At 39.7% G+C, this 27,473-nt stretch overlaps 1 protein-coding gene across 2 annotated transcripts in view; it reads right to left on the bottom strand.

The window, feature by feature from the left end:
• Positions 1–8,038: 8,038 nt before the first annotated feature.
• The window catches only part of ssh2a (slingshot protein phosphatase 2a), a 140,617-nt gene continuing 121,182 nt past the window's right edge, over positions 8,039–27,473 (bottom strand). For both annotated transcript variants that reach the window (XM_068008262.1, XM_068008261.1), the window contains 5 exons: positions 27,078–27,124; positions 25,112–25,258; positions 22,812–23,012; positions 14,460–15,327; positions 8,039–13,616 (listed from right to left, as the gene is read on the bottom strand). In XM_068008262.1, coding sequence (XP_067864363.1) covers positions 11,496–13,616; positions 14,460–15,327; positions 22,812–23,012; positions 25,112–25,258; positions 27,078–27,124 — 3,384 coding nt within the window. In that variant the 3' untranslated portion in view covers positions 8,039–11,495. The remainder of the gene's footprint in view (positions 13,617–14,459; positions 15,328–22,811; positions 23,013–25,111; positions 25,259–27,077; positions 27,125–27,473) is intronic.

Below are 27,473 nucleotides of genomic sequence, written 5' to 3'. Positions count from 1 at the left end.
TCATTTTCCACCAGGGGTTTAATTTATTTCAACCGTATACATCACTGTTGCTGTCACGATGCCCAATATGCACTGCTGGAAACATCTCATCATCTTTGTTACAAACTTAATTTAATCCTAGAACACACAGTGCAAACAGCATGAGAGAGACTTTATTTATTGTATTTTCTTTTACATTCTCTTTCACACACAATGTCAACCAAATGGTCTGGCAGTGGTGAGCTTGCACTTGGGGTAGTGTCAACAGATCTCAATACAAACCCAAGCTGCCTTCTAGAAATGTGCTCACATGCGAGATTGACTATGATGCTACAATCCCATTCTGTTTTCCTGGGTTCATTGTTTCTCCTCCCTTATTACACACCTTTTCACATTTGCCATCTGCTTGAGTTCACTCGCCCTGCAACAGAGAATCAAGAGCTCTGCTGGGAGGGAGCAATGGGCGTGTTCCTCAATATTAAGTGAACTATTTAAAGGACAGTTTTGTTATTGCGAATGAGCAAGGGCATATCCTACCCCCTGTATAAAATCAGAAGTCTTGGCCCAAGAGAGCAAATAGAAGCAGAGAGATAGTGCAAGAAATGAGCGAAATAAGTAAGAAGGCACAGAAAAGAGGTGATAAAGGAAGTCGTGTGGACAAGTCACTGCAGTGTCATAATTTGATTCTCAATTGTAGCGGGGGAAGAGTGATGGTCAAGATTATTACACTGAGGAATATTTTTCAAGTGACAGTCAGGCATTTTGAATGGAATTTAGACAGAGGAAAAATGCCATCCTGCACTTTGTGCCATATTGTTCACCATGACATTACTAAACATTTCACAACCAAAAATTAATTTTCAATGGCAGAGAGTTAATATATCCAGTTACAAAAGAGCACCAATAATCACAGCTAAAAATCATAGCAATCTGGAAGGTGACTCTCTTGATCCCTAGCAAGACACAAATTGAACAGAGTTCCCGTTCCTGATCATTATTCAGTGGCTCTTATTAGAAGAATGTGTGACCAAAGTTAAGTTCTGTCTTATTACAAGATATAACACCTCTACGTTATAGGGGTGAATTCCTACAGTGGGGGGGAACGGGTTATCCCGCTCATCTGCCCTAAATTTGACAGAAGAACAGAGGAAATGCCAGAAAAATGGGATACATGATGTTTACGCCGTTTTTCTGGGATTTGGTTCTTCTGCCAAAGTTATGGTGGACAATCGAGAGAACGCCCATGGAAATTCAGCTGCTACATGTTTTTATATGAAATTTTAGGTTGAAATTTTGGCAAATTCAAAGTGGTTTCCATTAACTGCTTTCTGGAAGGAGCTTCCTCTGTCTTTGTCTGGGTGTATGTGCATGTGAGCGAATACGTACTACATCATGTCTGAGATCCCAACAGCCTTTTAAACCTGTCAACCAAATTATGGATTCTTTATAGGACTATGGATTGTTTTGTGGATTCCTATCAGACTGATGTTAAAGAATGTGAGCTCCCAGACAAAGTCCCTGTATCTAACGGCTAGGCCGTCAAGAAATAAGGTTTGACTTACAAAAACTGGCACATCAGTATTAGCATTTCCCAAATATTAGAGATGCTGGGTATCACTGTTTATTAACATGGCCTGAAAGTTACGCATAGCATTGTAACTTTTGCTCTAATTTGATTGGCAGTTCTACATCCCTAATTGTCACAGTATATTTAGTTCAATCAGTTCAATTGTATTTACAGGACCATTTCAGCACGGCAGACCTCAGTGAGCACATGAGCATGTACTTGCATATTAAACATCAAAGGACTCCATTTTAAAGACACTCTTAAAATGGATTAAGAATTTTGAAATTATTTATTTTCAACTCAGAAAAGATTAATGTGCTAATGAATGTTAAGTACTGTATTGTTCATCACCTGCTGATTTAACTTGTTTCTGTTTATATTTATTTCTGGTCTTAAACAATTCATAGTTCAGCCTGAAAGAAATGATCTGTCATTGTCAGAGAGATCAGGATAATACAATAGATATTCTATTAAAATTCCAATTAAAACACAGCAAGCAACAGTTAGATTATTAACCCGGAGACACACCACGTCCCATTCACTACAGGCATAAGGATAAGTTTTGGTACATAGAAGCATGCAAGCCTACTTATTGGCGTTGTCTCTTATGAAGAATACAAGTAAATATTGTTAGAAGACGGCTTGAATTATAACAAGTGTTTATGTGCAGAGTTGAATGAGGAGAGAATCAGGCTTGGCAGTGATATTCCCTGCAGTTAAACAGCTCGTCAATACTCATTTCAAGGTTCACGCATTAATAGTGGGTTTTTGTACATATTTAATTGAGTGTCAAGTGTTTTATCTCGAGTTATATAGAACATGTTCTAAGTTACATTCACATGACTAATAAGGTTTATCCCTTGCATTAAAGTCAGGAATTCATCTTGTGAAATGGTTTTCAATCACTTGGTAGCCCAACTCTCCAGCCAATGCCAAAAAGCTATGCTGCTTCGCAGTTTCTATTGTGTGCGTATGTTCTTTGTTAGTTTGAAATTGCAGCCCCCTTCCGTATTGCTAAATGATGCGACACACATTTCTTGCACACCACTACTGAATTGTACAATAAGACATCACCAGACGGATCCGAATATCACCATCTTTGCTTCAGCACTTCATAGAATCATAGAATGGTTACAGCACAGAAAGCGGCCATTCAGCCCATCAGGCCTATGCTGGCTCTTTGTAAAAGCAATCCATTTAGTCCTATTCCTCCGCTCTTTCCCCGTAGCCCTGCAAATTTTTTGCCTTCAAGTATTTATCCAATTCCTTTTTGAAAACCACGATTGAATCTGTTTCCATCACCCTTTCAGGCAGCGCATTCCAGATCATAACTACTCGCTGCGTAAAAGTTCTTCCTCATGTCGCCTTTGGTTCTTTTGCCGATCACCTTAAATCTGTGGAAACTTGTAGGAAATGTGCCCCATAAATTAAAAGGGTACCTTTGAGGTTTGTATGGGAAATGCCCTGCGAACCGCTGGAAATGTGCTCAGAACGTAGTTCTATCTTGGAACGCTGCCCATTCAACATAGAGTTCAGTTGTTGAACTGGGAAGTGGCTGGAAAGCAAGATTGTCAAACACAAGCCATAAAAGCCTTTAAGCTAGTCAAGCTATAAAGATTTTAATTTAATTACACCACGAAAGCTTGTGTATATAAACAAAGCCTTCTTTATTAGTAAAAGCCATTTGGGAGATGGGTGAGAGAATAACCCATGGAGCGACAAAAACATTTCACATCTTATCTGGTCCAATGTGGGAATCTTTGTTAAAGATGAGGCTGGAAGGTAAGGGGGATGGGGTTGTAAAGTGGAGCGGGGCTGTCTAGAAATCCTTGCTTCAGTGGCTCAAATGCCTCCCAGGACACTTACTGACTGGTGGGGATGATTGACAGGAAAAGGGGAGAATTCTTCTGCTACACGTGTCATTCAGATTAGTTAATTTTATGGAGAGGGATTCCTCTTTGAAGTTAATATATTAATATTTCCAAAACTCTGCTGCCTGTATCCTAACTCGCACCAAGTCCCATTCTCCCATCACCCCTGTGCTCGCTGACCTACGTTGGCTCCCGGTCTGGGAATGCCTTGATTTTAAAATTCTCATCTTTGTTTTCAAATGCCTCCTTGGCCTCGCCCCTCCCTATCTCTGTAACCTCCTCCAGCCCTAAAACCCTCCAAGATCTCTGCACTCCTCCAATTCTTGCCTCTTGCGCATCCCTGATTTTAATCAGTCCACCACTGGCAGCCGTGCCTTCAGCTACCTAGGCCCTGAGCTCTGGAATTCCCTCCCTAAACCTCTCCGCCTCTCTCTCCTCCTTTAAGATGCTCCTTAATAACTACCTCTTTGACCAAGCTTTTGGTCACCTGTCCTAATATCTCCTTATGTGGCTCAGTGTCAAATTTTGTTTGATAATCGCTCCTGTGAAGCGCCTTGGGACATTTCACGGCGTTAAAAAGTGTTATATAAATGCAAGTTGTTGTTGTAGTAAAATAGAGGCTTCAACACGCCTCCATCAGATGTCCTGTTTCAAGCATTTAAGAGTAACGTTTATAGTAATCCTCAGTATTACTGCTCGTAACAAAAGAAAAAATACACCACACTGTTAGTGGGTAAAATATCACTTTTGTGGTCACTAAATTCACTTATCCTGATTAATCTACCTTAAAAGGAGTATCTGCTCGCTCCATTTTTCCTTTACCAATAATCTTGATGTACACATTTGTCGATATAATCATGTGCTCATTTATCCGTTTATTCTCCAGCTGGACGGAAAGGAAGGAGCTTGAGCCCTGACCTTCTCCAAACCCTGTGTCTGGGATTGGCCAATAGGCTGACAATCAAAATGGCTACTGCACTCCCAGGTGAGGGCACCGAGAAACTACCTCCCATTGTTATCAAATGAATAGGACCATCCTGACATAGTGGCCTGCATTTCAACTTGGAGCCGGCGAGAGAGCTAGTGGAGCGGAGCGGGGGGGTGGGGTGGGAGTTATTTTGCAGGCGGGAAACCCAGAAGGGTTTCCCGCAGATCCTACCAAATTTAACGGTAGGACATGTTTTAAAACTTTTCAAATGGTTTCCCGCGTTTTGGGGGAGGGGGTGGGGAGAGAGGTCGGACATCGTAGGGGAGGGCGAGAGGTCGGACATCGTAGGGGAGGGTGAGCAGTCGGACGAGAGGTCGGACATCGTAGGGGAGGGTGAGAGGTCGGACGAGAGGTCGGGCATCGTAGGGGAGGGCGAGAGGTCGGACATCGTAGGGGAGGGTGAGAGGTCGGACGAGAGGTCGGGCATCGTAGGGGAGGGTAAGAGGTCGGACGAGAGGTCGGGCATCGTAGGGGAGGGAGAGAGGTCGGGCATCGTAGGGGAGGGTGAGAGGTCGGGCATCGTAGGGGAGGGTGAGAGGTCGGGCATCGTAGGGGAGGGTGAGAGGTCGGGCATCGTAGGGGAGGGTGAGAGGTCGGACATCGTAGGGGAGGGTGAGAGGTCGGACATCGTAGGGGAGGGTGAGAGGTCGGACATCGTAGGGGAGGGTGAGAGGTCGGACATCGTAGGGGAGGGTGAGAGGTCGGACATCGTAGGGGAGGTGGGGGTTGCGGCCGATTGCGGGGGTCTGATCGTGGCAAGTAAGCTTGTTGGGCCTGGAGGAAATGCTCCTGCTGCTCCTGGCTCACATGCAGAGCAATAAAGGCACTTATCTCATGATGCGGCCTTTCTCGCCTCCTTTTCACTGGCGAGATTCACGAGCCCTGGGAAACCCGCGCTGGAGGTGTTAAATTTAAAGGTAAGTGAAAATCAATTTTTAAAAAACCTAATAAACCAATCATAAGGACATTAATTGCTGCAATAACTGCGAGTAGGTTACTCGCCCGCATCCAAATGCGCCGTTAAACCTGGAAGTGGGCACGTTGGGGCCGGGTCATGGTCGCCCTCGAAGAAACAATTATTTTAACAAACCCGTTCTTGAGGGTTAAAATTCCCCCAAGTCTAGATGGTCCACAGGAAGGTCTGAACAACTTCCATTTTCTCAAGCTGAAATTAAATGTTGGAAGCACCAATCTAAAAGCTGCTTAGTCTAGCCCCAATACATACACTTCTGTTCAATTAATTTAACCCCCAGTTGTGTTTTTTTTAAATAAAGAGGCTAATCTAAGATCAGAAATAACCTCAACAGAATGCAAGGGTGGGTTTATCCTGCAACTCATGCTAAAGTTGCTGTATAAGCCCATTCAAGCCCAGAGTGGAGCTGCGCGTGATCCCTGGGCAGGGTAGTCCCATACCACTTGGGCTGGTGATCTCCTATGAGTACATGGCAAATGGGGTGGTCTGCATCCCCGGGGTCTACCTGCTTTTCTTCTGCCACATTCCTGGACCATCGGAGCCTTCTCTTTGCCAGGTTTTCCATGTTTCCCTCCTCCTCTGCTATCCTGCTCTAACCATTTACACCTCCTCTGGACCCATCTTTTGTTTCCATAATTGTCCCTGTATCACCTCCTTTTGCCTTGCCCCATCATCACTTTTGTCATTTAGTTACTCCTGCCTTCCACCCTATCATAGACCTCTCCTTTTGTTCTTTTCCCGTCCCCTTTTCCCTGGCTCTGTACTTGCTTAAAAGTTCTTCAGCTCCAACATCTTCCAGTGCTGATGAAAAGCTCATCGACCTGAAACATTAACTCTGTTTCTCTCCACAGATGCTGCCTGACCTGCTGAGTGTTCCCAGCATTTTCTGTTTTTATTTCATACCACTTGGGTTCGACACAAAAGGAATACAACTCCAGTCCAGTGTCAAACCAGTTTTGAAAGGTGATCCGTGCTCTATTAGAACATAAGAAATAGGCACAGGAATAAGCCACACGGCCCCTCGAGCCTGCTCCACCATTCAATAAGATCATGGCTGATCTTCAACCTTAACTCCACTTTCCTGCCCGATCCCCATATCCCTTGATTCCCATAGTGGAGCTCCTGAGTTTATAATCATTGGGGGTGAAATTGGTCTTCGTCCATAGCGAATCGACAGCCCATTTCACTACGAGCACATTTTGCTCTACTGACGAAGACCAAATTCACCCCTATTGGCTCCCATGTAGCTCATAAAAATAACAAAAGAAATTAATGCAGCCAGATCAAACTGAAGACCAACAAGGAAGATAATTCAGATGGGTTTTTTTTTTACAATTTTAAGAGAACCAGATTAAGACAGTGCAACCTTTAGTAGTGTTTTTACTGCAGACTTCCTTCAGTAGCCTCCATAGAACACTAGAGATTTAAAATTTTGGGGGGGTTTCAAATTGGTCCGTTTAAGTCTAATTCTGTCTGTTCACTCATTGACATAGCAAGACAACCAAAGGCACTTCACAAAAAGGGAGGGGAACAGACACCATACAACAGTTAGGAAAACATTTAAGAGGTTACTGAAGGTTTGGTCAAACTGATAAGTTTTCAGGAGCCTAATGGACATCAGGAGAGATGTAGCTAGGTAGGATGCTTTGGGGAAAGAATTAGAGAGTACAGGGCCACAAATTCCATTTTTTTTAAAAATGCAAACCTTTGAGGCCACTTTACATATTAGAAGTTTCCATATACTTCTGTCAGCAACCCCAGCTGAATTATATACTTCTTTAGAGCCTTAACCCACTGTGTTATGAACTGTTAGGTTCTCCACCATGATCCTAAAATGGTTAGCTACCAATGATTGGGCTAGGCTAGCTGTAGGATTCAGTAACCACCAGTGAGGTTCTCCCCAAAAGGGAAGAGAAGGGCTAGCTAACCCATTCCCATTATCAATGACCGCCTAATTTTCAGCCATCACAAAGGCACTTCCCCAGATGTTGGAACACAAGGCGGGGGGAGGGGGTGGATTGACAATGAGTACCCGGCCAGATTATGAAGAGCAGAGGGTACAAATTGGGAGGTTGCAAAGGACAGGAAGGGGTGCAGCCTTGAAGGTAGGATTTCAAAGTCAATGCATTGAGGATGGGAGCTGGTGGAGGTTGGCAATGATAGAGGTAGTAGATGCAAACTTGTTACAGAATAGGATGCGGCAATGGGGTTTTGCTCGAGATGGGGTTTTTGTAGGGTGGAGCTCAGGAGGCTGGGGAAGGGTGTTGGGGGAGTTCCAGCTTGGAGGTGACAAAAACTTGAATGGTGCAGGTGGAGTACAGATAGAGGCAGGAAATATTATGGTGGAAATAGGTTGCTTTTGTGATGCATAGAATATGGGTTTGAAGCTTAATGCAAACAGGATGCAGAGATTGTGCAGCCTGAGTGAGCAGCTGGGGAGGTGGATGCAATCGGGGCTAAGGTGCAGTGTTTCTGGTGAGAGCCGAACAGGATGGCTTCAGTCTTGCCAATAAAATTTAATAAGTTTTAAACATGATTCATTCTTACCAAGAATCACACTCAAAGTGCCACCTTTCTATTTCAGATATTGATTGACCTGCTATGTGTTTCCAACATTTTCTCTTAAATTTCACCAATACTCCATAAAACCAAAAAAGAAATTCATCCTCCAAAATAAAAATTTATTAATTTTGTAATAAGAACAATGTACTTCATACAACAGTGCATTACTTCACATTAAGCAACTTAGCACACTTGCAATAAAAAAAATCTATTGTACAGTGGAACATCCCATAATGAAAAATAGCATACAGTGACAATCTAACATGAAGAGTGGGTCCAGTGACAGAAACTGTACGCTTCATGTGGTAAGTTGTGAACTGGAAACTACAGTATCCACACCAGAGCCTGTGGAACAAAATAAATTGTCAAATGTTTCTTCTACCTGATCTATTCTAAATGTTTTGATGCTCAGATTTATTTGAAGGCACTGCCATTACTTGTGCCAAAAAAAGAAATATTCCGTACAATGATAGACATAAGGTTTGTATTGTACTTGGAAAAGAGGTGCCGTAAGGCTTATGAAAATGTACCACAACCAGATTTTTAAAAACTATGTACTGTGGTACTCATGCTACTGTATTACAAAAACACAAAGAATTAAAAGTGAAGTTTTATCCATTCAGCACATGCAATCAGTCACATCATTTACATTATTGTTTCTAAAAAAAACGATGGTGTAAAAAATCAGTTTCACAAGTACAAACCTAATGTGAAAACTGAATGCCAAGGCAATAGACGGCACGCACACAGCATGTAGGGTACATCTATAATTTAAGAAAATGTACAGCTCAAATATTCACAATGTAAACAATATAATAACCACATTTATAAAAGACCACATATAATTGCTTTATACAAAAATGCCCTTTAAAAGTTGAACTGCAGTGGTTAAAAACAAATTCCAACAGCAGGCTCCAGACTCGTATGACACCTGTATTTAAACTCGGAGCATCAATGTGTTGTCTGGTCCTCCTAGCAGATAATTTCACATCATGTTCCAGGCAAAATAAATTTGGTTATCAGCCTGATATTCTCCCTTAATTTACAATGGAAGCCATAATTAGACAAAAAATGATATACAGCAGTACTCGAAGCTTGTAGAGATTGCAGTTTTAAAAAAAAAATCAGTAAAAATTCTGAACACCCTGGTTACTTTGCTACTCTTTGAAAGCTTTGATTAATTGCATGAATTCATGTTAGGACAGGCATGAATTGTGATCAGGGATCTTGAAACCAAACAGAATTAACAAAGCGAATGTGCAAATGTATCACAACTAGAAAGAATATGTGCTACAGGCTGCTATGACTTCAGTTGCCTCAAATGGGGGGAGCTGGGTTCAGTACTCAAATGAGGCACTTGATGAAATGTGTCTGTGGTAGCACGACAACAGCGTAACAAGAGAACTGGCAGAGTCAAACTGCCCTGCTTGAACATCACCGGTTCATAAAAATTAAGTGATGGTGGCTAAAGGTAGGACAGCCCTCACCAACTCTTCCAACTGGGAAGAACTGGCAGCAGCGCTGCCAGGGAAAGGGAAAATAAACAGAGAGAAAAAATAATTTTTGCACATCTAAGAAAAGCATGAGATGTAGATTTCCAGATGCGGAAATGTACGGGTATCGTAGGGACAGAGAGCAAATGATGCTAGTTATAATTGGAACATGAAATTCCGTTTGTTTTGCTCTTTTATCATGATTTGAATTATCAATTTTTAAATGAATGTTCCAAAGCTCTTGTTTTTTTTTACAGACATTAGAGCTTTTTCCTCAATTATTACTCAAAATGATTGTGATTGGCTGAATCTTTTATAATGACAACATTTCTGCTTAGTTTCTTGCACCATTTTGAATAATTTATTAAAAAGGTACTCATATCCAGGATATCCCAGTTAAACCAGAGAGCACATTTATAATGGGTACTATAAATGTAACTAGTTGTTCTGTAGTAAGTTGCGTGATTGCTGTTTAAAATCAGATATACATTTTAATATACAGAATATAAGCAGTGCCTACAGTTTTTATTACACCAAGCAAAATTGTGCAATCTCTCGAGGTGGTACAGAACATCGACAAGACTAGATCTGAATGCAGGAAAATAGTAGCATTTGCAAACTTTATGTACTTGGAAGAAAGAATCATTATTACAAGAATACTACTGATATTCTCAACTTATTTTCCACAAGTTTCCAGTACAACTTCTAGCCTAGGTAACGCAGTGCTATCAGATGCAGCAATATTAAATTACCCCTAGTAGTACAAATGTCTATTCATCCAAGGAAGACTGACATTCCTACTGTTGTCACCAAATTGAAGTAAAAATAGATGGCATATTGCAATTAAAATAGTTCCAGTTTAAAATAAGGTTTCTTGTCCTTATCAAATGTACTCCCAAGCAGGGGGGTGGGGGTGTTGAATATTATACAGGTAACAGGAACTAAGATAGTAAATTTAGATTCACCCCTTCAACAAAATACAAACATCCGTATCAGCTAGTTATAAAACTAAAAAAAAATTCTTTAAAGGAGAAATCTCATTGAAAAGTGACTCCACATTGAGGTTGGTTACACAGGATGAATTTAAGTCCTTCCAATGGGGCCAGATGGCACTTTAGGGGCAGAATACACAAAAGCATATAAAGAAAAGGCAGAGTTCAGTTATTATAAGGATTCCCCTTTAAGCTGATATGGAAGGTCTTATCAAAAGCCCACTGCAGTGTTCAAGTAATAATTCACATTAACCCTGAATGCAGACCACCTTAAAAGAACACACAAACTAACACAAACACAATATGTAAATCCATTTCATAGTGATGGAAAATGAGAAAAGTTCAGCAGATTGAAAATATTGCAGCTAACAGTCTTTGTATAGCCCTGCGAAGAGAGTTGATCTCAATTTTAATTTAAACAAGCTTGTGGATGATTAAAGGCAATGCACATCTAGGTTCTGCATGGCCTGCTGCACACCATGTTTCCATATAATGCATGGGGTATACTCCAAGGGGCTCAACAGCCATTTTCACAAGACTACATCGAATTTTTTCTGGGGGGGTGGGTGGAGGGAAAGAGAAGAATCCAGAACTGTACGAGTAAAGGAGCTGGTACAATAAAAAAATCATAAGTCAGTATTTGCTCTCAGCAGGAGGATCAGACTAAGTACATTATGTATATGAATCATTTGGTAGGAAATGCAATGTTACTTAAAAGCAAAAAGTGACATTAAATTTGCACAAAAAAGTACAGACTTTATCACAAAAAGCAGCTTTTCCCTGATTTCAATTTAGAGGTATGTTAAACAACAGACCTGTTGACTGAACTGCAAGCTTGCTCTGCGTTAGCTGCTGTGCTCTTTTAAATGAGATTTTGTGGTTGAAGGGTTTGATTTCACACAATTTGAAGTCAAAACCAATTACAGAACGAAAGAAGCCCAAGGTCTACATGCATTCGTCAAGAAAATAAAACCCACATTTAACAATATATAGAAAACAAGTTGTAAAGTGCATGTTCCTTTGAAAAACACCTGCCTCTCTTATACAAAAGCCAAGCTTTTGGGCTCAGGTCACATGGTATTATATAAAGGATTGGCTGTCCGCTTTTTCTCATTAGTCATTTTTAGTCGCTTTAATGGATGAGTTCTATGATGGTGCTGTCGAGGTGCTACAGCTATTAGTGGGGTGGGACAAGGGGCGTCTGTGTCAGAAGGGGAGGAAGGCTTTATCTGTGGAAGATTCTCTTCTGCACTTGCTAGTGGACTCTGTTGGGCTGACTCAACTGCTTTGGCATATTGTATTAAAGGCTTCTCCACAGGATTGCTTTGTACAATACTTTCCGATGTTTTAAGTTGCTCTGCAAAACACATTGTGGGCTGAGGATCTTGCTGGATAATAGAGATGGAAACACATTTCTTTTTGCTGGGCTCATCTTCCACAGCACACTCAGCTCTAAGCTCACTTGTACTTTGCACAGTCCATGATGTGTTCTGGATAGAGTCAGAAAATGCTTGGTAAGCTGCGGGACTATCCAAGCCCTTTTTAAATAAATCATCCCTCGAGAGCTCCAGGTAACCAAGCTTAGCAATAGATGCTGAACGTTTCATCTGTGATGGAGTTGTGAGGCCTGCTTGTCTTATCTTAGCTTCAATTTCCTTTGCTCGCTGATTAACAACCCCCAGGGTACTACTTAGATGATTTATACTGTCATTACTGGAGCCATGGCTAAGACTATGGTCAAGATTTGAGAAATTTAACATCTCCTGCATCTCTCGGATACTTTCATCAAATCTGCTGAAACTTAACTCTAAATCCTCATGGCTCAGCAGAGTAATGCAGCCATCACCTTCCTTTTGCAATGACATCATTCTGATGTCAGTTTCCTGAAGCCCTGAATAGATGATTTCCTTATTAGGGATCTCCTTATCAGTATCTGTACTTGACTCTGTGACACCTTCCAGGTGCAATACATGTGTTTGATGCTCCAAGCCTTTTAATGGCAAATGTGCTGTGTCACTAATAAATAAAGCCATTTCATAGTCTGACAAGACGTCATCCAGCTCTTCTGAAGGACTACCAAATTTGACAGTCATTCCTTCAATTTCTTTGTGGTTTTGAGCCAAACCTGCAGCATCCAATAATGGTAATAGATGTGGCTGCCCTGGAATATCAGTGCTGTGTGCTTCTACCATTTCTAGATCATCTGCAGACTGTATGATGGTTTCATTTACCTTCCCTGGAGATGCTTCAATGGTAGTCTTTTCTTCTCCTGTCAAGCCAAAGATACCATTGTCTCCTTGAGAAGTTGGTGGTTTAAATACATGGGTGTACTCAATGATCTCAATTTTCTTTGGAAGCTGGATGTGTGAAGCCTGTTCCTCAGAGGTTTCAAAAGAGTGGATTATCCTATGTTCCACAGTGCTCAAAGATCCAGGTTCTGCTTGTACCATTTCCAGTCTTGATTGTAATGGATGCTCTATCACATTTGACTGCGAGCCGGAGGCTGATTCTTGATTCTGAGGTACACTGATCTCAGATAGCAAAAGTTGGTCTTCAGCAATCCTTTCTTTTTCTTTATCCTTGAATAGAGATAATTCATGAGAGACAGCCTCATTCTTATTTGTCACCACAAATTCACTAGCTGTAGCTCCATCAATTCTGGAATTTTTACGAATTGGTAACGTTACCACAGGTGACTGATGTTCTTGCTCTTGCTTTAATCGTTCTTCAAACTCCTTGGTTGCACGTTTTACCGAGCCAGGACACCATTTTGGCACTTTCATGTGGTCTATGCTCCCATCCTGTGCAGACTCTTCAAAGGCTGTCTCCTGGTATTCCTCATAGCTCTTGGCTGTTAAATGCACGTGATGACACCCATTGTGCTTGGATTCATTCAAATCACTGGCTTTTTTGCAATCATTTTCAGCAACTAAAGAGTCTTTTGCACAAAGCTTTTTTGCAGTGTTGCCATTTTCAGAAGGCCAATGGAAATCTGCTGGTAGTTCATGAACTGTATTCCTCTTTGGTGTTCGGATCTCGTTAGTGGCGACACTTTCTGTCTTACTTTGGCACAAGCCTGAACTCTGGCTGGACTCTATTTCTGTCACTATTTCTTTCACAGAAATAACATTTAATGACTGAGACCGCGTTAAGGAAGACTTCTTGCTGGACGATTTTGATACCAAATTTTCCTGTGGAAGAGACAAAACAAAATAAGTACAACCATATAACATCACCCATGTGAGCAAATCCCCAACACACTTGTGATTATAAACTAAAAAGGATCAAAAGCTTTACATATTACTTCAAAACATACATTAATAAATTATATGAATACAGATGAAATGCAAAATAAATGTATTCAAGTAAAAATTATTTCACTCCCTTTAAATTTTTCTCTCTCTTTTATCCATTATCAGCATCAAACACTCCAAGGAGTACAGCTACAAGACACCCTTTTGCAAAAGTGTTCCACTGTCTCCCAACATGACACATTACTGCCAACTGTACCAGTGTGGTATTTTTCATGTCACAGATTCTTGTACTATAAGAATTTGTGCCAATCAGTCCTGAACATAGGCAGTTTTGTCTTCTGGATGTGCATCCAACAGCAACTGGATTGAATGTGCCCCAAATTAATTTCACAGGTAACCTTTACACTTGAGAGAGAGGAGGACTTGCAATTCTAGTCTGGGATGGTTTCAAATCCATGTCCAGGAAATAGAACGGCTGTGCTCCAGTCTAATGTGTCACTAAGTCTCTAACATATTTAGTAACTAACCATACTGGAAACAGAACAGCCATCAGAACATAAAAATATAATGCAAGAAAGACTTCATTTTAACAAAAATGCCCCCACATGTTAAGGACAAACTTAGTTCATACAAATTCGATAAATATATTGCATTTTTAAAAAATAATTAACATCTCCAGTTGAAACTCAATTAGTTTTAGGGATGTATGGAGCATTTTGTTCATCTCCAGTTACTTTTAATAGTTTGCAGTTACAAAAATAAACTCTGCAGTATTTTTACCTTATTAGATTTTGCATCATTACTATTATCGATGCATTTATCTCTTAAATGGCCCAGGTTATCAACTGAAATCTGTCCTTCAATCGACTGCTTTTCAACGGTTTCCTGTGCAGCCACTTTCGTGGCACAATATCTCCCTCCACCAAGTTCCTCAGTTTTTGACTGCGATTGGGCTCGAGCCCCATTCTCCTGTGAAAGCTCAATGAATTTTTCTCTGGCACTGAAGAAGTCAATTCGATCAGTACTTAAGCTGCAAATTCCAGCATCTACATTAGATAGTGAGACTGGAGAAGCTAATTCCTGTGAAGTTACATGATCTTCCAGCTGAGGTGCAATTTCAAGTAATGGTGCTGAGATGCCGTTCGAGTCTAAACTGACAGCACCTTTTTCTAATTCATCTGCTTCTAAATCAGTTAACACCACGGGATGTTCAGATGAGGAAGAAAGTTCATGCTGTGACAAGGCTTCTGCTGGTTTGTCAGAGTGGCAGTCTTGGAGAGGAAAAGTATCTGAGCTACAACGTGTACAACTCTTAGTGATACTATTGGAGGTCACAGTTACTGGCATTGTTGCAGAAGAGGTGCTGTTGTGCAAGTCATCAGGGTAATGATTCAAAGGTATTTCATTCTCTGCATCGATCCCAGAATTTAATTTAATTTTTTCCTCATGGAGTCCAGGTAAAATTGCATCAAAGACATCCAAGATTTGGGGATGATATAGATGTTCAGCAAGTGGATCAGTTAGAATTTCTGTAGTGGAAGTACTATCCCTTCTGTTTAAGTTAACAGTAGATTTATTAATACGCTCATGGTGGTCAGAAAGGTCGCTGTCAGAGTGTGATCGCCATAGCTTATTGTGCCTCTGTTTGCTGAATTAAAAGAAAAACAAACAAGACAAATAGTTAAATAAAAGTATTTCTATCACAACAAAATAGTCTAGGCAATATACCACTTGTGGTTATATAGCACCCAATCACATTGGAAAACCTCAAACATTTCACAAATTATTTTTGAGATGCAGTGACTGTTAATGTAGACAAAAATACAGAAGTCATTTCTTTCTCAGCAATATCCAACCAACACCCTCTCGGAAATGTCTCAAGGCACTTCACCTACAATAATTATTGTAAAGTGCGGAGACTCTTGTTACTTATGCAAACATGGCATCCAAGATCCCTCCAATAGCTGTAGGATGGTTGAACTATTAATCTATTTTTAGTGGTATTGGCTGAGGAAGGAATGTTGGCCAGGACACCGGGAGAACTCTCCACTAACAACTATCTGAACATACAGAAAGGGGTTCCATTCAATTTACATCATTTAAAGGACTTCATCGCCAACAATGCAGCACTCCTCCAGTACTACATTGGAGAGTCAGCCTAGATTGTGCACTCAAGTCCTATTCAGGGGCTTGTACCTACAAATCTTCTAATCCAGAGGCAGACGGGAGGGAGTTCAATCCACTGAGTCAAGTTGACAATGGGGCAAGAGAAAAAAAAGAGTACCAAGTATCCAAAGTGTACCTATATCCCACCTACTTGAAACTTTTTGTGTGTGGATATAATGATAATCATATCATTGCTGGCAGCCAGACAGGCTGGCTTGATGCCAAATTTACAGAATGACGCCTCCCCATCATTCATTTTCTACATATAGACAATCTTACGCAGTGCAGACAGGATAGTAAATTCAACTTACTTCAAAGAGAGAAAAAACCAGCAGTTCAACAGCCTAAGTTTTTTTGTAAAAAGAAAAAAATAAGACTCTCTAATCCATTTTTGGAAGGGGAGGGGAAGCAACCTTTTCATCAGCCATATACAATTATAGTACTTGCACAGTATTCTGCAGAATGGAAAGAGACTACTTTATTATACAAGCCTCATTAGAAGGCTGAAATGATCCACCAAAGTATTTCTAATGCACTACGCATTGACCTCTTTACATAATACCTGTTGATGCAAAGAAAATAAAGCAACCAGATCATCCATATAAGTCCCGCATCTGTAGATGGAAAGGTGTAGATAGGTTATATTAGCCCCAAAATGTATTTGTTTATGGGCACACATTGTTTTGATGTTTTTGTAAAGAATATTACACAACCGGTTATCTGTAGTCATACAAATGAGACTGCCTTCATGCATAAAGACTCAGCTACCTGTATTAATGTGAACTACTGCTTTTTTTGTAAATAGCATCTTTAAAAAGCCAAAAGTAAGAAGGCCCTGATATTTACGGGGAGGGCACAGGAGAGGCCGAAAAACCCAACAAGGCCATGGACACGGAAGTCTTGATGATCTTAATGGCGTGATCTCTGACATTTTTTTTGTTCCGTTTCCCGCCTGTCAGCCAGCCAAATGGATAGCCTGGCCGGCCGCCGGAGGACACAGCCAGGGACCCTTGGGGATGGTCCCCGGCAATCGGCAGGGTGGAGAGAGGCCGTAATCAGGAGAGGCTGGTGATCAGGGCTGGGAGAAGCCGAAGGCTTCCTTGTGGGGCAGAGGGAGCACTACTGTTCCTCCTGGCTCACAAGAAATGCTGAAAAAGGCACTTACCTTGTGGAGCAGACATCTCCCGCCTCCCTTTCACTGCCGGGTTTTCTGACCCCATGGAAACCCGTGCAGCAGTCAACTTTAAATCGGGCTCCAATTCCACAGTGGGAGCCTGACAAATATGTTAATTAGGTGTCTTCCCTCTCTATAGCAGTACACTCAAGATGCCACGATATCCACCATAAGAAAGGCAGCAGGCGTGTGCACAACATATTGGGGACTCGTTGCCTGTATTTAACTCTTTAATCCCCCCCACCCCTGACCCTCTCCTGCCCATTGTGGGGTGGGGTTAATATCGAGGCCGAAGTGTTCTGAGGGGCATCTGACAAAGTTATTATAAGCAGATGAGATCACAAACTTCCAAGTGGTCAAACCCCGTGATGCCCCCACTTAGAAACACTGAGGTCGTGCATAAATGGACAAGTTTAAACAGGAACAAACTGAAGCCCAAGCATCTGATAAACATCAATCTGATATCACATCTCTTGCAGTCACATGTGTATTGCAAACAACAGTTGCATAGATTCTGAATGACCAGAGTGACATTTTGGTCCTTCAGTATCTCCAGTGTTTCGCAATGTGGCAGAATTAGAGTCTCTCTCTGACATTTTTGATTTTAAACAGTAGATACGGTAATCACATTCCAGTGAAATACTAGCAAAGAAATCATAAATGCTAAGCAGAAACTTACAAATCCTGTAGATATTGCTAAAGAAATTTTAATCAATCTTCATTATCCTGTAAAATAAAACTAAATATATTGCTAGAAGATACCACAAATCTTGATATTTCCTCATTTGTACTATTACACTGTCGTTACAACAGTATTAAATGTCATAAATGACTAGAATTGTAATTTCCTAATCTAAACGTACTTGTTTGATAGCATTGCAGCCTTGTTGATTAAAGTGCTTGTATAAATACAGGCTGTTTGTATTAGTATCATCTTTCCTATTATACAATAGTGACTATTTTGAGATTATGAAATGATATTTAAGTGATGGGGACAAGTGAATTCAAATACTCGGTAGGAAAACATAAGTTCATTGGTTTGTAACCTAATATTTTAAACACAAGATTTCCATGTGACGGTCCAACACAGTTAATGAAAGATGGCTTGTGAGGGTTATATACTCATAAAAACACCTCTCAACAACAAACTAAACTATAACTTTTTGGACTACCCTTATATAGCTAGAAAAGACCCAGAGTTTGAAGAAGAAATGGAAGTAGAAAAAGTGCAATACGAGAGATTGTAACGAGAAAAGGTGAGACAGCAAGCTAGCTTGTTATTTTGATCCATGTTTAGGAACAATTAAGATAATTTCTTCTCCCTCCTAAATTTACATTAAGCTTGTCCTCCCTGAATCAGAAAACTGAATTCTTGAGAGTCCAGATCTATGTGTCCCTTCCCTCCCTCTGCTCTGCTGACTTCCGCCATCATGAATTCTCTTTCCAAACCCCCTTTACTTTGTTCCATCTCTCCCCACCTTTCAAAAAGCCTCCTCAAAACTTACCACTTGAACTGCATTTTCAGTCACCTCCCCGAACCATCTTCTTCCACCACCTGCTTGGTGTCCATAACCCCCTCCCTTCCAGGTGCTTTGTGAAGCAAGTTGCGATGCTTCACAACATTAAAGGCACCAAATTAATTAGAAAGTTGTTGAATTTTTTAATGAATATTCCAAACAAACCCGTATCCATTGCACTTGCGTGGCAGTCTTTCACACACAAATTTTTTAAGTGAGAAACTCAGTTAAATTTAAACTTGAGGTTTTCTCAGCCTGTAATCTAGTCCCCAAGTTTTTCTTTTCTCCAGCACAAATGACTCATTCTTTTCCCTGTATTCTTTTTCTCTTCTTCAGTGAATACAGATGTAGTTTCCTTAGACCATGGGTGTTCAAACTATGCCTGTAGGCCAAAGCTTAGGGACTCTAATCTACATAGTCCAGATAAATCAATTCTATTTTCCCTTATTTCGTATTCACTGATTTATCCTGTTTGAATTTCATGGATCTGGAGGTTTGGAAAGGGCTAATCTTAGCAATGATGCCTTATTGGTGGGTAAGTCCTAAATCAGAATACTAAGATCTGTTAGTAACTGCAGCTTGAGATACATGCACATTAATAGGAGCATTGATTTAAATTTCATGTGAGGTCTGAGAGGCTCCGTCGTATGTAAAAAAAAGTGGTCCATGAAAACAAAAAGCTTGGACACTCCTACCTTTGGCTTCTTTCACCCATTAGAAACTCAGCGGCATCACTATGATTGTCTTCAAACCCTTCCCAAAGCCTGTCTTCCCAAATATATGGGTATATTTTCCTCAATTTGCTAACAATGATAAAAATGTTGATGAGTATAAAAAGTGCATCTCCACATTATACTTCTTCGCTAGCAATGAATAGAAGAAAATATACCCATAGTGACCAAAGCTGAACTTAATACTCCATGTATTACTATTTTATAGGTTCTAAGCATTACCTCCTTAGAATTACAGCCTATGGATCTATTTTGTATAAGCAAACACTCCAATTGTTTTGGCAGCTCCTGAAATATTATGTGACAATTTTTTGCACTTCAGGTTATTTAATGATACTTCATTCCAAAATTCTATTGTTTTTTTTAGCATGAATATCCATTACCATATATCAGTTAAGAACAAGGTGTCAGAATGCTGCTGCAGTCCACAGAGATAACTGGTGTTATAAAGTACAACCAGGCTAACAAAAATGTAATTTACTGTTTTGGAAAAACAAGTAGCATTTTTAGCTGTTGACACAGGAAGTGATCTGCAAAATACCATGAAGGAGCATACAGATGGGGTAATTTTTATGGTTTCCCTATTAATGAGGGATTTATAATTAATGCTCACTCAAAATCTGCAAACACTCTCAAAATGCAGTAACTTTCAGTCTTCTCATATTTCTACAATAATTTACTGCGATTAAGATGTGAAATTACATCTAATACAAGTAAGATTTATAGTTTGTACTCTACTGCCACTTGGATAATGCAGATCTTGGGCTAGAAGTTGTACTACTTGTTCTGTAGATAGAAGCTGTGAGCAACTGTTCAGATAAAACCAAAAAACAGGGTTTCAAATCTCAAATTTGATTGCTTGCTCTGACATTTAGTTATTAACTTTTCCAATTCAAGCAAAATAAATAGCTATTCATTCTATCAGCATGACCCTTTGGTTAGGATATTAAATCAATATACACTAAACATTATAAGATGATGTGAGAATACACCCTGAAATGGGCGATCAATTCTCCCTTTGTTAATTGATGGAAATGCTCTGATATTTTTTGGACTGGCTAAAGCTTCATGCAAAGATTCAGTACATAAAATGGAATGCTATACAATATCATTTCTGATAGTCATGAAATACAGCTTTCACAAGTTAATAAAAAGGAGTGCTTAAACTTCCAAGCATTGAATTTGCTTTAGTTTTTAAATCTGCAGGCATTTCCTGTTCTAGACACAAAAATATACATTTTCTGTCAACGCAAGATACCATATTACAAAGTAAAATTAGAGAAAAACACAGAGCCGCAAAACAGTTCCTCCTACATGTTATGCTTCAAAGCTTTCATAGGGTTAATGAAGGAAAATTTAGATTAACATTTACCATTTAATAATTAAACTTCACCTAATTTTTCCTACTCAAAATCTTATTCTAGCACTGGTTTATGTAAAAGATGAAAGTTTTGATAGTAAGAAGTTAATTAAGTCAAGATATTTTCAGATACTTTAACAACTATTTATAGGTTTACAAATGTAGCATAAGTTTTGACAGATTATTGGCTTAGAAGCAATCTGAATTCATTTGCAGTGCTGGATTTACCTAAAGATACATTAGAATGAAAACCTGTATGAACTCTTCGTTAGAATTTGTCCTGGGACTAGAATCCTACAGTCCATAGTGCAGGTTAGTGGTACACATGAGCTAATCAGGAGATACACAGTGAAGCCAGTCCAGTGTGTGTGGATCACTATACCTTGATCCAGATAAATGCAGCAAAGCCTACAATGTCTTCTGTCATATGAAAGTCTCAACTTAAAAAATCTCACCCATTAGAACAATTGGTTTCAAACGTGAGCCACTGCAAAAGCACTTTGTTTGTCTTTAGGGGCAGGGAGACAGTTCAAAAATGGCACATCAGTTTTATCACTAGGCTTACTTAGTACATTGATATGAAACACATAATAGCAAAGGGGTTGGGGGTGATACAAAAATCACACTTAAGCTAATACGTTTTGTGCAACACTTTTAATTCAACCTGTCACATTACTCCCATTATTACCAATCAAGTGACAGGATGGAATACTGATGGTGACATGTCTATCTCAACTACTCTCTCCAGGCACAACCCAAGTTTGTAAGAATCTGTAATTGTACTGCTGGGTGCTTTTCTCAGTTCAAGTGGACATAGTATGAAAATAACACACAGTCACCATTAAACCAGGTCACAACACCATAGCAGAGATCAGCAAGTTACTTATTAAATTACATGGGTCCCGATCCAAATTCCTGCTATAAAAAAAACTCAAAATGGAACACATTTAATTTTTAAGCAGATTAATTAAATCTAGTAGTTTTGCACACAACAAGATTTTGAGGCACAAGAGTTTAAATAATGACATTAGTGGATCTCCAGTGGCATTGCTCACTGTGATTTGGTGGATACAAAAGAGATTTTGAGAAAGATAATGAAGTGGATAGTGGGTGTTTCTGAAAGATTTGAACCGATCAGGATATGTAGATAATGGTGAAGCATTTCTTGATTTGGCTCAAATTTTGAACCAATCCATAAAGCAGATAGTGAAAGAGCATTTTTTTTAAATCGAGAGAAAAAAAATAGGTCCTGGGAAATTTGAGTCAAGTCAGAAAAGTGTGACATTACTTTTTTAGTGCTAAATGCTACAAGACTTTTAATACATTGTTATGGTAGATTGGGGGGAGGGGAGAACAAAGGGAATGGGTCCAGAGTGCAAACTAATTCTAATCAAACAAATCCAAACCTGCTCCACCTCTATGGTTAGGCCTGTTCCTATTAGAAGAATTACTACAGCTTCTTATTCCACCAAAGAGATCTTTACATTTAAAATATAAATGGTTCATTACACCATATTCAGCCAGTAACAGAAAGCTTTTCTGTTTTCATCATAAAGACTTTCTGTATCAGACCGCAAACCACACCACTGAATCATCTTTTTACAACATAATATATTCCACAAAAAAAAAAGCAAAAATACAAGAACACGTTGAGTACTGCAGGGCACAATGAGAACGGAGGCTGGAGTTCATGGAACTTGCCCCTATTTGTGGTTTGCTCTGAAGGAATTTAATCATTGTAATCTTGTGTTTCTATTTTGGGATAGGTCACCCAAATGAAACTGACTCAACAGAATGGGAGACCCTGATTCAAATCACAATTCGGTTTGACATTTCCACTCACAGACATTGAGTTGGTAATCTCACACCTGATTTGTCTGGTTGAGGACCGTGCAGACACAAGGTGCCCAGCTGACTAGGAGAGAGGGAAAATTGGCAGTGGCTCTACCTTGGGTTGCACTGCAGCACCTGGTTCTAGAGCACCATCAGTGGAAGTCGTGGAGATGTACATGGCTGCCCTGCCTGCCGTTCTATCAGACCCAATCCAGTGTGTGTGTGTGCCAGGAGGTAAATAGAGGAGAGAAAATGTGAATCAAGAAAGTAAAGAAAAACAAGACATAGCACATATCTAATATTATAAATTAAAGCTAACTGAAAAGGCATTATCCAAGATGATGCACCCACCTAGCTAGCAAGATACCCTGATACTCTTCCAGTTGTCTCATGAAGCTGATATTAGGTTTTGTAACTGTCCGCTTCTCCTTCACATAATTGTAAGCTTTGTCCAAATTCCAGCCATATTCTTTCATTGCATATGCAATTACTGTGGATGCAGACCTGCTGATGCCCATCTTACAGTGAACAAGACACTTGGAGCCATTTTTTCTGATGGAAAAAGAAATATATGCTTAGGATTCTAAAGTTACTGTGGTACTTAGGAAGATGACATTTATTGGTAGTGCAGTATATTGAAGTTCCCATTAGATTCTAAATACCTCACTTTCTATAACAAATTTGTAATTTAACAAAGATAGTGACGAATGAAGGCTTATATAATTTCTCAATTCTATAAATCGAGCCACACCAGTTCTTCAGTACTTGGGCAGTGATTTTTCATTCTTCAAAGCCATTCAGCATCCAACTTTATGGGGCTCAATTTTAGAAGGGGGCCGGGGGGGTCAAATTGAGGTTGGGAAACACATTAGTACAGCTTTCCCGGACGAACTTATGATTTTGATGTAAGGACATTTTTCTTTTTTTTTGTCGGTTTCCCCACCGACTGACCGGCTGATTGACAGGCTGGTCTCAGTCAGACGGGAGACCCCCAGCCAGGGAGAGGACGTCTTCAGGTAAGTCTGCAGGTAAGTCTTTGTTTGTATGGATGGGGGGACATGGGTGGGCATAGGTTGGCACAGGGGTCACGAGTCATGGGGGATGGGATCGGGGGTGTCGGGATCGGTCAGCGCAGGGGTCCGTGATCGTTGTGGGGGGGGGGGGGGGAAATTGGGGGGTCCGGAGGGAGAATCGGGGTCGGTGCAGGTAGCCTTGTTGGGCCTGGGGGAAGCACTCCCGCTCCGGTGAAAACCGGAAATGGGCGGGATGGAGGCTGCTCTGAAATGGTGGCAATTTTTTATGCCCCGCCCCCAACCCACCTGTTTTTTACTTTGAAAATTGAGCCCATGATGTTTACAGAAACTGTGTTGTTGGCACCTTTGTGAACATAAATATGCAAAAGCATGGAAAAATAGGTAGCAAAGGCCTCAGGGAGTACTTTAAACATTGTAGGGAAACTGCTTATTAATTTTCTGAATAATGAAAAGTTTTTTGTCCTAGAACTGTAGTCAACAGGACAAATATTGGTTCATATTTATTACTCAATTACTTTGTCACTTTAAAGTGATCGCTTGTTCAGGATCAAGATCAACCATCAAAACTTTAAATAACATCAAATGCAGCACATTACACCCTGGGATTATTGTGAAGTGATACAGCACTAGAAGGGCTATGTGTTTATAGGATTAAATGCAGCACAAGACTCAACTGTTGGTATGATGCCTTCACAATGCAATGCAATAGCAATAGGTTTTGAGCTTGGGAACTCCTAAAAATGTTCTTTATAAGTGAGGTAGCACTACTGGGGCAAGTGTCATTGTAACGGCTGGAGACATCGAATTTTATCTCAGGAGTCCAAATTTAAACAAAATTGGAACACATTATTGAAGTCCCAACACATTTAGGAGTCACAATTTTGAAAATGCAGCAATAAATATCTACTCCTGGAAGTAGACGCCAGAACTTTGCAGCTATTTTACTTCCAAACTTCCACTATTTTAAGTTATGGCAACTATAATCACAATTCCAACTGATCACATTTGCAGTATGAAATGCTTCCTCAGTTGACATATCACATCTTCAGCACTACCAATATTTTAATTAGAAAGCTTAATTTTTGTCTTAACACAAAAGTGTTATTTTGATATGGCTAGTTCTGAAAAAATGACTCGAAAACAAAATGTGTATTTTGATATTGTGCAATAAAAATGATATCTATAATGTGATATAAGAGTAATAAATTACAACAAAATTAATTGCAATTAGGTGGAGGGGAGGGGGGGGGGTGGTAAGGCAGAAGGCAGGGAAATCTGAACTAGAAAGGTTGTGCATGATCCTCACCATGCTGTAAACTGGAGTGTGATTGGGAGGAGCAGGGCATAAATATAGGCCATCATTTGCCACTGGACAATGCATACTAATATACATAGAATCAGAATCATAGAAATTTACGGCACAGGAGACCGCCATTCAGCCCATCATCTCTGTGCCAGCCGCAAAAGAGCCATCCAGCCTAATCCTACTTTCCAGCTCTTGGTCCGTAGCCTTGTAGGTTGCAGCACTTCAAGTGCATATAGTAGTTTAAATTTAAAACAAATACTATATTGATAAAAACCTCCCAACACCAGAGACATTTCCACTTAATTACGTACTTTGCTTTAGAGATGAATTTGTACGCATCATTCCAATACGCAAGCAGATCTGTAGCCTCCTCATCATATACCCTGATATTATGGTACTCAAACAGTCCTGGGAAGAAGTTATCAATTTCACGGGTGATGTTTAAAATGTATCGGACCCTAAGTAGAAATATGTAGAAATTATTACCATGTTAGGATTGGTCATTGCCATACAGAAAGTTTTTAAATTAGATATAACTTCGACTGCAAGGTACACACGATGAAGTTTTAAAAAAATAATAATTTTGTGAATGAGAAGTTAAATATATTTTGCACATGTTTTATGTCTTGTAAAAGAGGTTTCTTTCAGATGGTTATAGTACAACGCAGTACCAAAACAAATATGACTGGCCTGCAGGGGGAGGTATAGCCATTGCGATAATCAACAGGATGAATTAACATTACTAAGGTTATTTCAAAAGAAAACTAGATACAACAAAACTTCCAGTGATAAACTTTATAGGAAGATGTAGTCAATAAATGTGTACACAGTTATTTTTAAATCACAATTATCAGATGAAAAAGTATGTGAATGATCAAAGGTGACAAAATATATTTCAATACTGACACTTGAGAACCCTGTTAAAATGGAAAATGCACAGACTTTTAGCATTGAGTTTCCAACACACTTACAATCTGAGTGGCTGGATACGAATTTGCAACCATAATTTCCCACATGGTTGAATTTCTGGCCCCATCGATGACAATGCCATCAAATGTAGCATCAAGTGAGATCAATGTGTTTCCTCACAGGGAGGACAAATGAAAGCAACAACAGAAATGAACAACCAAGGTCGTTCTTGCACATCCTGGTAGTCAGCTCAATGGAAATGTCCTCACTGGTCTCTTGCCCTCCCTTTCAATTGGGGAACAGAGCTCATTATATTCCATTTAATTTTTACACAGTAAACAGTTTCAACATGACTATTTTTCACTTACTGATAGCAATCATTAAATGCTTTCTAGCAAGTACAGCATCTGGTAAAAAGTAAAACTACCAATAATTGCCCCAATACACAGGGAAACATGAATCATCAACATGACAGCTTTTATTAAAAAGAACTTCACACAAATCGGTTGACTCTAGTGATTAGATAGAAAAGAAGGGGTTTAGACAGGTGTAAAAAAATCCTGTTTACAGCTCTTAGTCAATATGTGCCCTGAGAGGAATTAGATCCTACAGGTGTAACAAAAAGAACTTAATTATAGAAGAAAAGTTGTTGAGGGAAGAAATGAGACGAAATAAATATTTTTGATAGAAAACACTCCCCATCAAGCTACTACAATCATTTTTTTTTAAGCTGTTAAGAAGCATTTCTATTTTTAATCGTTTCACTCTTCTCAGAGACCTCCCATTTCAGGTCTTTACTCAGAGCCATAGCCCTGTCAGCACGATCCTGGTGACAAATAGCTTCAAACTATCTTGTAAATCAGACCCCATACAAGTCCTAGATGCTGACTTGGAGGCAATGTAGCTGGAAAATTTTGTAAAAGTCTATGTGCAGAGGGGTAAGGGAAAGGAAGTAAAAAATATAAGTTCCTCAAATTTAATTTTCTTCAGAATACCTAATATTGTATATATTTGTTTTATTCTCACAAATATTTGGTAAGTAAATTCTAATGTGTTCAAAGTTACTGGGAATCAAATTAAGTGGTTTTCATATGTAGAATATTGACCAAAAATGATAATGGGGAAAAATACTTTGTCTAAGTCAAGAATTTGTTTCTTTGTGTCAAATCAATTTGACAATTTGGGCTGGCCTTACAAAAACTTGATAAGCACATTTTAAAATAAACATATACAAGAGCAGATTACAACTGAGAGGGAATGCAGTAGTTTAACAGACTGAACCTTCCACCCTTTATGCAGCGCTGGTCAACAGTTAGGTATGTTGGTTTGGCCAAATTTATTAGCATAGTTCATCACAGAAGCCCTTACCCTCGGTTCTGTAAATCTTCTAAATTGGATGCGTTCCACTCCGAGCCCTGGAAACAGAGACAAGTTGGCTAACAGGATAATCCAAACAGACTGTACTGATATTCAGCACAGAAATGAAGAAGCTCCAGTATGAATGCAAGCAAGTTTTTTTCTCCCCCCCAGTTGCAGTAAATGTACTTCCAAGCATATTTGAGCAGAAGGGAAGTTAAGCTTCCAGCAAACTTACACCTAAGTACACTAGTCAAATTCTCGAATGATTAGATTAGCATATTAAAAGTGCTGTAGCAGTATTACTCTGTTACAACCATCTTACTGTCCAGTGTTTTCTTCCAACCTTTTTAAAAAACTAAATTAAATTAATGACCATAGCTAATAATGCAGGGGAGTACTGGCATG

The sequence above is a fragment of the Heptranchias perlo genome, chromosome 28, assembly GCF_035084215.1.
Source record: "Heptranchias perlo isolate sHepPer1 chromosome 28, sHepPer1.hap1, whole genome shotgun sequence".
NCBI lineage: Eukaryota > Metazoa > Chordata > Chondrichthyes > Hexanchiformes > Hexanchidae > Heptranchias > Heptranchias perlo.
The sequence above is the reverse complement of the archived record's forward strand: the minus strand, read 5'-3'. Positions and strand labels throughout refer to the sequence as shown.